Consider the following 11,334-nt stretch of genomic DNA (forward strand, 5'->3'; position numbering starts at 1 on the left):
GAGCCTACGGGTCTGGGTCCGGCTACAACGTGGCTGGGACTTTGGCTACAGGGCCGCCGCGGCTAGAGGACCAGCGTTGGCCAGCCTCTGAGGCGCGCTCATGCTGATGATGTTGATGCTGACGCTGACGCGTTAAATGGTTTTGGGGTTTCCCGGCCAACAGCAGCCCGGTCCAAGTGTGCCAAGCGCCAATACATAAAAATCAACAGCCAGCGACACTAGCAACAACAGCTCAAGTCCATTTGGGATGCGAAGTCGCATTAGGCGCCAGTAGCAGGTTCACGACCCGCTGCCTTGGCTCCAGCAATTATCGCTTAAGAGAGCTCGCATTCCAGAGCTCTGACGCTGGGAGGCCAGAAGAGAGGCCGGAAAATCGATTTTGCATGTCTGTTTTGTTGGTGGTGGCAGTCTGGAAGTGCCAGGCAGTTGTTGCTGTAACGGAAGGGGGATGGTGGCGACGCCATGAGAGAAAGAGAGCCAGGACACATTGCGCATACGCAGTGGGGTACACTGTTCTAAAGAGTGGAGAATGTTTTGATATTTAAATAATAATATAAAGCAGATAAATATTAAAATCGATGAAATACAAAATATAACCTGCGTTTGCCTAATAATTATTCAAAATTTTAAAAATTTGTATTTTAATTTGTAGCTTTTAGCTATGATATTATGAATTCTATTAAGAAACTAATATAATTTTAACCTTTGTATTTTCTAAAGTTTTTGTGACAACTCTAGCCGAATCCAGGGTGTTCCAGGCCTGCTCTCTTAACGCATCCTGACGCTCTCTTAAAGCTCTGTGCTTGTGTCGCAAAATTCCAATGCTGCCGCGATGGCTGCCACTCAGAATCTCTAGGCAAAGGCGCTCAGTTTACGTTTCGGCCGCGTCGCCTTCAGTTCTCTAGTATTCCGTGTCCAGGCTGCACTGTATCCGCGGAGGCGCCTGCGATTGCAAAAGCAAAAACCAAAAACCAAAACTCATTGTCATTCATAGTTACTTTCCGTGTGTGCGTGTGGATAGCGCCAGTGCGTGAGCGTGAGTGCGTAAACCGAAGACGTCCGTAGTTTTCCACGGGCTAGCACGGCGATTAAGACACCGAGAGCGGAACCTGTCAACAGGGAATCCCTTAAAGCACTTCCTCAGCCTCTGCCAGCGGCACCGTCGCCATCCTCCTTTTCCTGTTTCAGGACGCCGTTCATCAGCCATGAAACACTCGCCGCTGATTGCCAGCGCTTGTCTCGCGCTGGTGTTGATGTCATCCAGTCTGATTGGCAGCTCGGAGGCCAGAAAGAAGAAGTACGTCGGCGAGACGGGCGGCGATTTTGAGTTTATCGATGAGGTAAGTCCCAAATGGCTTCGCGGCAGCCCCGTTTACTGTCTCCGTTTCCGCTTCCACCGGAGTCGGATTCTCCGTCTGAGTCTCCGCCTCCCAGTTTGCCGTCTTCCTGTCTGTCTCCCATCCATAATACGCCTTAAGCTGACTGGTGACTGCTGACATTTGCCAGCGCACCGAGGGGCAAGTGTGTGAGAACAAGTGGATGCACGGAGAAAAGCTTGGGCTTTTGAAGGGATCTTAAGAGATCCTAATTACACAAATGTTTTTCAGATATTTTTTTAAAGTAAAATGAAAGATAAATATTTTTTCATCTTGGTTATGTTTATCATTATATTTGTTGACCTTTAAAGTCAGTTGTAGTCATTAAAACTGCAATAGATTATGTTGTATTTGTTCGTTCAAGTTAAATATATCAGGAAAGAATTTATATATGTGTACCTTTACATAATATTAAATATAAATTATTTAAAAGATTACAGTTTATGATTTTTACCAAATACTTGAAACTGTTTAAACCCTTGTTTTTACCCTTAAAGAAAGATAGATTATTGAATCAATCATAAAAACTGCTATAGATTATGCTGTATTTATTCATTAAAATTTTATAAATTTAAAAAGAATTAATATATGCAAACCTTTAAATATTGTTTAATATGTAAAAGCTTCTCAGCTGATTTTAAAGTCCTTTGTTGTTTAAAACTGATACAGAAAAATTCAATAAAAGGGAACTCATTTCAATTGTTTTGCAAAAATTCATTCCGCTCGATTTAATTAGAATCAGAAATCACCAATATCCACTATCCTGGGGTATACTTTAAAAGAGTTTGAAATGTTTTTTAATGGGATTACCCAGGGGAATCCTTAATGCATATATGGACCTCGTTTTTTGCTCTGTGTGTGCTGTGGCATATATAACGCAATTGCGCTTTTATTTGCCCAACTTTTTTGCTATCCCGTCGTTGCTGAGGTTTCACACCCAACAACTTCCTGTTGTCTTGTTTTTGTTATTTTTTGCTGCTATACGTTTTCAGGCCCAAAAAAAAAAAAAGAATAGAAGAAAGCGTGAATGCGACGTGCCAATTACTCACACAAATCCGATTTGTAGTAGTCTGTGCGCCCGTCTTCGGAGTTCACAGCGATGACCTGGCTGAGCCGGGCTATCTATGGCTCCGCTCCCGTTCTGGTCCTTGGCACGCACCTTTCCGGATATCGGAGCCTATCCGGGAGGCGGAGGCAAAGAAGGAACCCCGGTGAAAGATGGCAGCGGATAGCTAGAAAATCAATAGCATTTGGCAGTCTTGTTGTCGTTTGGCTGCGCGTAAACTATGAAGTAAGCGCTAAGCTGCTTTCGCTCTCTGCCAACACGCAGTCCCCGAAAACAGCCGAGCCACCCGTCCGATCCACCCGAACTACCCGAGCCACCCCTCTCATCAATGACCGTTAGTCACAGACGCAACGTCGTCGCTTTGTTTTTTTCTCGCCCATTTGCCTGTATTATTTGCCTGGCTTTCTCTCTTTCGCCTCTTCTGCCTTACCCACTCTCTAGTCTAGTTCCTATTCTTTTTTAGTATTCCTTTTCCGTTATTTTTTGTTGTATTCCGCTTTGTGTGTTATGTTGTATTTGTTTTGTTTGCCATTTTGGTTTTATTTTCTGCGTTTCCTTGCCCTTTTCTCGTCCCTTGTCCGTGTGTGTATGTGCTAATAGTCCGCTGCTCAAGTGTGTGTATACACACACATACGGATACGAGAGCGGCCTTCAAGCAAAATTATTGCGATTCGTAAAAGTTTCCATGGCAAAAGTGAAAAAAATGTACGAAAATAAGGCATTTGAAATTTTTGCCAGGCGCCGCCACATACATACGCAGAATTTTAAACAGTTTGCCAAAAAATAAACCGAATCCGCACATGTGTCCTTGTGTTTTGTATTTGAGCCTTTCGTGCGTGTCACCCATACAAACAAAGCCTGCCAATTTACAGCTTCGTCCGGACTCCGGACTCCTGACTCCCGGAGTCTTTGTTTCCGCATAAATTTCACTTTGATGTCCTTTAATTCCCTTTTTTCTATTATTTTATACTCGCAGCGTTTACTTTTTATATCGTCTGAGTGCGTAATCGCACATTCTCGCCTCCTTGCCGACATTTCGGCCATGAATTTCACTTTTTATTCGCAAACTTCTGGCGTTAGGCAAGTATTCGCCAAATGGCATAAATTATTTGAAAAGTTTATATAACCAAATTGTTGGCATCTGAGCGGAGAATTTCAATTTTCCGAGATTTTCAGTGACTTTGAATTTTGACACATGGCTGGAATCTGGTTCGGTTGTTGTGTGACCTCCTCCTTGATATCCTTTTTAATTGAAAAGTTTGCGCCGGAAGTAGGGGTTTTCTTAACGAAAGTTTTGCGGGGGCGGGAAAAGAAAGTCGAACAAGACTTAACTCTTGTCTGGAAGAACAATGTTCAGCTTAGGATTTAAGCTTAATGGTTGTGGAAATCATTCATATCTGGGCGTCCCAAGGTAATTGGCCCGGTTATCTGCCGAATAGCGGAAGTAATCCGAGCGAGAAGGAAGTGCCCCAAAAGTATGCAGCACAAAATAAATAACCATAAACAGTTGACGTTAATCAAGCACAAAAGGATACGCACAGACACAGACGCAGGCACACAGAGCCGCGGCAGAGCTCCGTTATGATTTATGCATGGCATACATTTCCATTTCCATTTCCATCCCACTTCCATTTCCATTTCCCGGTCCAATTTCGATCCGCCTTTTGTGTAAGCCCTGCATTAGTCGTAAAAATGATAATAAATTAGACGGGATCGCAAGGAATTCCTTGATTTGCAGCCACTGTCTTTGGCCTGTCAACTAAGCAATAATCCGGAGCCATTCATTGCCAGCCGCCCATCTATGTATGTATGTACATAGATGCATAATCAGCTAGACAAACAGACCAACAGCAAGACGCTTACTAGGAGTCTGCAAGTCGGGGCTCTCGTCCATCGATTACCAACAAATGACGCTCTGTTTGTCAGCAGAAAATAAATCTTTGCATTGTGCATTTCGCAATTTGAGCGCTGGGAAATTGTGTTGTTGCAGCATAAAATAAAATGTGAGTAAAATGCGAATAAAATAGAAATAGACTCCAGGCTCCACCACACAATGACAGGGTACACTGCGTAATATATGCAAAACGCTCCCTACTCTACTTTATGTGCAGACAACCGAGCTGGTGAGTTGGCGAGCTGGTGTGTGTTTTTGTGTGTGAAATGGCTGCCAGCCATAAACTTGATATGCATAATTTTGTATAAGCGCCACTTAGAGCCACTACCTACATCTAGGTGTCTCTCCTCTCCCCCTTCCCAAGTCGCAAATCCTCCAAACTAAATCAAAATGTGGGCACATTACAATTTTACTTGTGGCTGATATCCTCCTCTTGTACCCTGGTCAGCGGAGTTAGGGATATATTTTTATAGCCATAAGTACGAGTACGAGATGGATAGTGTCTGGTCCCAGCATCATCCGGCTGACCCCCGCCTCAAACAACATTTGGGCAGTGCAAGTTATGTAATAAACTTTTATGTTGTCAAACTGTTGCATAAATTGCCAACACGCAGCCGAAACTTTGCAGGATGCTAACTAGGATCTGTGATGTGTGGCGCGGCAGGGACATCATGGCCCGAGAAGTTATAAAAACGGCTGTAAAAGTTAACGACATAAGTATTCGGCTGTCTGGCCATTTGGACCGGGCATTAGCACCTATTTAGGGTTCCGATCCGGGAAAGGTGGCTTATACAGAAGCCCTCACAGAAGTTGAGGTGCGGACATCCAGGCGATGTTGGGGTTTCATTAGCATTGCAATTTCCAGAGCAGTTCTCACGGTTCCCAGCCAAGCCGATTTGCATATTGCATGCCAGAACGAATGCCAGAAGCCGAAAAAACCAAACCGAAAAGCAGCCAGGGAACTTCAGCAGCTGAAATTTCGGAAACTAGCAATTTTCTTGCCTTCGTGATACGAAAATTTCCCTGGAGTGACACACAGGTCCAAGACCCAAGGAAATATGACCTGAACAAGACACAACGATTTTTCTGTTTCTTCAACAAAAAAAGAAGAAAATATATCGCTGAAAAACGTAGAGGAAAACTTATGAATCCACTGCAAACTTTACTCACTTTACTCTTTTATTCACCGGCCCACGCCCACTTATCTCCTTGTTGTGCATTCAGCTTTCGTCTGCTTTATGCTCTCCGTTATCGCATTGTGCCCTGCGTCCTTGCGTGCTTGCCAATTCCGGCAACCCTTCACCGCCAGTCGGTTAATTTCTTTGTGGCAGGAGTCGAGTCCTGCACGTACACATTAGCAAATTGCCTGCATGTGAGCGGGAGCTGAGGAACGGCAGGTACACGGAATGCCTGCAAATGGAGAATGCTTTGCTGTTCTCAGAAGGTTAAAATTTGCTAAGAACCGTTTATGAAATCGCAACACGCAGAGCCGCAGGCAGTGGCTGTCTTTTCCTTTGATCAGCGATGCTAATTAACTGCTTAACTCGGATTTGTGCCACAGAATATGTTCCATTTAGTGTCTGTAGATGTACAGTTTTTATATTAAAAACGAATTTTATTAATCCTAGAAATACCTGGTAATCAATTGAAAATATCTGCTAAAATTATCTCCGGAAATGGTATAAAAATGTAAAAAAAAATATAACTTGTAGTCACCAAAAATTAGATTTTTTGCTAGTATTCCCCACTAGCTATTTCTCTGAAATGAACTTTTCTGTGTAGAGTCTGGCTGTTTTACATGGCAGGCTTTGCTGCAGAGAGCATCTTTCATAAATCTTGCCCTGCGTCCCCACCAATAAGACAAATTGGTTTCGGAGCAACAAAACTTTGTTGTCAGCTAAGGCGAAACTAAAACATTTTTTCTCCGACTTTCCCATAAAGGGGAAAACTTGAGCAAACTCATTTTTCACTTTCATATTGTTGTGTGGCAGGCCCCAAACAGCTGGAGGACTCCGTGTCCATATTCGGTCCTTTCCCGTCCCCGTCTATTGAGCCACTCGAAACGTATGTGTGCCACTTAACTGATTATGTAAGACGAGCTGCGGGCCGTGTGTGAGTTTGTCGGCTCTCGTTGGCTCTAACATCTGTATTTACTGCCGGGCCAATATTAAATTTTCATAGCCATGGAGCGAGGCGGGATCCCGGAGAGAAATGTGTGCAATTTTAATTAATAGCCGCAGGATGATGCCTGGACGATTTGGTCCAGTTAGGCGAGTCGGTCACATATTGCAACTAATGAGTTTTCAAGGGGTTCTGGACCGGTGAGGCTCCTGCTGGTATAGCTTTTGGCCCAAATCGAAGCTGCGAATCTGTAGCCCGAAACCGTCGGCTGGCCTATCAATTACCCGACACAATGACCAGATATTCGGGGAGCCGGGGCATTAGGCTTTATGGCAGCTAAGCACATGTCAAATGGGATGTCGCATGGTCTACTGAAGGATCTGGCTTGGTCTTGGAGTGGTGTGGCTCGGTGCGCGTGGGATGAGTGCCAGCCTGTTAAGCTGTCATTATTTATGGCCTGACTCAAGGAGCGTTTGCTGACAGCATTCTCGCAGTGATTTTGAGACGACGAAAACAGTTACAAATTATGCATATTAATTGTTTTGTCTGCGGTTGACGCAGAGCCCTGAAAAAACAATGCAGAAGAAGAAAGTCTCTCTTTGAGGGCCAAGAATGAGGGATACTACGTACGCACAGCCCATATTTAATATAGTTTATAACTGAAGCAACTGGAAAACTTTCTAAGATAAGTAATATTTGGAAACATCCACTGATGTTATCTACCATTTCATGGTCTTAAGAAAGCCCTTATCTAACGCCTTTACATAAATTTGCATGTATACAGCATACTCGAAGAAGAGACAAGTACCGGATAAAGTGAAAAGGTTGGATTCAACCCAAAATTAAGTCAAGAGAAACTCTCTTGACGTACGCGGCGTATACGTAATGCGTGAGGCGTGAGGCATGAGGCGACGACCTTGCTTTTCAGTCTGTTTGGCAGACAACTTGCCGGCGGCCATTGGCTTTGAGTTGAGCCTGCCTTTTGCGCTGCTTACATAAATTTCGAGGAAAAACTCATCTTGATATTGAATTTGTCGACGAACATTCTTGACATTACAATTTGCTATATTAAATTTCTCTTCATGTTGTGATTGGCATTTGACATGGCTTTGGCTTGGGCTTTGGCCAAAGAACCCGCATGTAGAATCTCACAGCAGGATTTCTGGGACCGGAGACATGACGACACCAAAACCAGGGAAATTGTTGTAAGGGAAAAGTTGATTTAATATTTCAGCTGCAAGGTGCCACGGAAAAATTAAAAGCAAGATAAAGGGATTCGGCATGGACGTTAAACGAAACGACTTTTGGGGCGTTGAGGGGGATGAGAGAGGAAGGTCTTGAGGTATAGCGCACATAAAACTTTCTGCCAGGACCAAAATGTCCTTGTGTCTGTGTGTCTCTCTCTCTCTCTCTCTCTCTCTCTCTCTCTCTTTGTGTGTGTGTTCGTACGCATTACCATAAATAAATTATAACGTTCGCTACTTCGACTGTGAGTTTATAGCTTGTATGCGATAACTCAGGCACACACACAGAGACAGGCACACACTCTCGGCGAGTTTTAGGATCTTTGCGAGAGAGGGAGAAAGGACCGGTAAATGTACGAACGAGCAGGGAGACAGATAATAACAGTTCGCAAGTCGAAAATGAAGAGGAGGCTGGGGCCTCCGCAGGATGTAACACTTTGGGCCAGAGAGAGGGAGCGGGCCCGCAAGCGATAATAATTTACGGCACAAGAGCAAAACACAATGGAGGCCGAGTCGTGCTCCGAAACGCAACCAAAAGCCAAAAACGAAACGTCGACTAAGGACACAGGCGCATAAAAGTTTTTATTCCACACACAATGCGGGCCACAGAAATTGCAGCCAGCCGCAAAATCCTGCATACAAATTATGCAATTAGGCGGGTGAGGAGCGTGAACGGCTAAAATTGAGACCAAGACGGATATTATGTTCTTAAAAAACTAAAAGCTCAGGCAAAAGTTTTTCCGCCAGTTATCAAATTCGGGAAATTGTCTCCACATCCACTCTCTTTCTTCGCAGACAAGTCAGCGCTTTGAGCATCAGTGGCAGTGCCGTATCCCTGGAAAATAGTCAAAAATCCCTGACAAATTGTCAACGAAAGTTTATTCTCTGGCGAAAGTTGGAGTTGGGTTCTTGGCAAACTTTTCGCTGGCTATAACTGCTGACAGTAGTAAAAATAATATTGCGTATACGCAGCGTTTGCTAGCGGCTAGGGGCAATGATGAAATGCCTCCCGGGTCAAAGCAAACACTGTAAGTGAAACGACGGCCAAAAAATGATGCCAAGCTTCTGCTGAATGGGACAAAAGTGCCAAAACTTTTCCATTCAAGTTGCAATTAGCTGGCGGACTTTGGGGCCACCGAAAGCCCAAAGAAACTGGCTTAGAAACCCAGAGCTGCCGGAACAGACAATGACAAGTGGAAAAACAGGTCTCAACTTGAGCAGAGAGCACCGCAGTTGATTGACTTTCTTTTGGCAGGGAGCCGAGCGAGCGAGCATCAAATAAGGTTCTATACATGGCACTCCACGCCAATCACGGGGGAAGGGAAAATTAAATTTTTATTTCAGCTTCATTTTGCATTTTCGTGGCAAATTCAATTGTAGCTGCTGTTGCCACTTCCTGTTGCACTTTGTTACGCCACCGTGCCACTCCGCAGCCACTCGACTTCTCCTCCACCGCATTCTTTTGCTCGGTTTCAATTAGATGCCCTCGCTATCTGGCTTTCCCCGTGCCCCACTCCCACTTCCTCTCCCAGCCAAAGTTGGCTTCAAAGTTTATGCAAGTATTTCCTCGTATCTGAGCCAGCACCAAAAACAAAACAGAAACAGAAGCTGCAGCTGAAACAGCAGCCAAAAATACTTATTGCTCGCGAATAAACGGAACGGCGACTGCAAATACACAGACGGCGAAAAGGGGCGAAAATAAAAAGCCAGCGAACGGAAATGAAATTGCAATTGGTGGCCCACACAGACGACGCCAAGTCGCGAAGCGTTGATGCGCAGCAAGAGCTGAAGGAAAATGGCAAGTTTGCTTTGCTTTTGCATGTTTTTCGCTGTTTTCCTTTTTTGGCTTGGCTCGCAATGCCATTTCCGGTACGGTCTCATATTGCGCCGTGGCGTATGCAATAAAGTTTGCGCAGCGACAGAGCTACAGGCGAACTTCCAAGATTCGAACCGACTTTCGGTAGCAGAGAAAACATTAAAAATAATATATAAATACTAGACACGTATTTGTATAAGCTTTTGCAAGAAACATGATGCATATTTATTTCATATTTGGTTTTAGTTTTTTTTTAGACAAAGTTTAGGCTGTGCAACATAGGGGAAATAGCATAGCAATAAATATATTAAAACAAAAATTGTCTTAACTTTAAACAATTTTCATAAAAAAACAAACATTCTCAATGTAAAGAGTACATAGTAGGGTTTGGTATTAAAAAAAAGCCTTATAGAAGTACATTATTCCACGATCACGACCTATTCCCACATAAATGTCATGCCAGATTTTTTTTTAAAGTAATTTTAAAGTTATGCAGACAATATTACATGAAACTTCGTCGCATATTGTCTCAAAAATTATACGGAATCTAGAAATTTTCAACTAACGGAAGTTGAACTGTAAGTAAGTGTGGCTAGATTTTAAGCCCGGCAACCCGCTGGCTGGGCCACGCTCCACCATTTCAGCCATGGCCGCAAGGGCTTAATCAGGCGCAACTTTTTAGAAGAATTTTCCCCAGGACCACTCTTAATGTCACACCCACACACACGCACACCCAAGGGTATAGCGGGCACCCACACAATCACGCACTACGACTATAATGGATATGAAGCTATGGCTGCACACAGGAGCTCATTAGTTGGGCGGCTGCGGCGCTTAAGCTTAAGCTGCGAGCGTAGAAATTGTGCAGCTTTGGCGCTAAACAAGTTAATTAGTTTGCCTCTCTCTTTTTTCGCCATCGCCGGGAGTTGGGCTTAACGACAAAATAAATTATTTGCCGCACACACATAAGCGCCATGGAGACTTCAATTGACTTTATTAAGCGAGCGGATCCGAGTGCGTGTGGGCGTGCTTGCGCTTTAATGACACTTTTCAGTCAGCTGCCGTCGCCTCCGTCGCCGCAGCTTCAACTTACGTTTATTATCCCGGCGACAGGAAGCCATATCCTGGCACAATGGCGGGCTAAGTGTTTGAGTACGAGTGCAGAGGCGTGGCAAATGGGATCCCATCTAGATTCCGACTTTGATCTACGGCATATTAACCTCCACTCTGCGAACTTCTCCCGGTTTCTTTCTCCTTTCTTCCTAATTCAAAATTAATTTTCATGTCGTCGAGGAGGCCGGAGCAGCCGCACCCATATCTGGTCACCTGTGCGGCCCACTGTGCAGCTGTGGCGACATAAGGAGACAAGGCGGCGCAATTGCCTCTGTGTCTCATAAAAACACTTTGTTGTCCCCAGCCAAATACATGTGCCGTACTTGGGATGGCGCTACAAAAATACACTCGGCCGAAAAAATGGGGAAAATAATCTGTTGAAGGCAAGAATAATAATATTTTCTTGCCTTCAACATATTATTTGTGAGAATTTGTGTGAATAGATTTACGAAGATTTATTTCTAAGAATTTAAAATTTGTCAAATGGAAGGCCTTTCTTTTCATAGTAAGGATTTGAACCAGATTTATCTATGTAAATAAAACTATATACATATAAATTATGGGACTTCATTTTTAAAACAAGAGAGAAAGCTAATTTCTGGAAGCCAAAATTTGTATACTCGAATTTTAAATCGATCGTTAGTGTTCCTAAAATTCATTTATTTTAATTCTGAAAGGTTTTCTGTTTTGGTTTCTTATTATTT

At 43.7% G+C, this 11,334-nt stretch overlaps 1 protein-coding gene across 2 annotated transcripts in view; it reads left to right on the forward strand.

Moving 5' to 3' along the window:
* Positions 1 to 870: 870 nt before the first annotated feature.
* Cow (Proteoglycan Cow) overlaps positions 871 to 11,334 on the forward strand; it is a 45,230-nt gene continuing 34,766 nt past the window's right edge. For both annotated transcript variants that reach the window (XM_017161993.3, XM_017161994.3), the window contains exon 1: positions 871 to 1,340. In XM_017161993.3, the coding sequence (XP_017017482.1) occupies positions 1,206 to 1,340 (135 nt within the window). In that variant the 5' untranslated portion in view covers positions 871 to 1,205. The remainder of the gene's footprint in view (positions 1,341 to 11,334) is intronic.

The sequence above is a fragment of the Drosophila kikkawai genome, chromosome 3R (assembly GCF_030179895.1).
Source record: "Drosophila kikkawai strain 14028-0561.14 chromosome 3R, DkikHiC1v2, whole genome shotgun sequence".
Lineage (NCBI taxonomy): Eukaryota > Metazoa > Arthropoda > Insecta > Diptera > Drosophilidae > Drosophila > Drosophila kikkawai.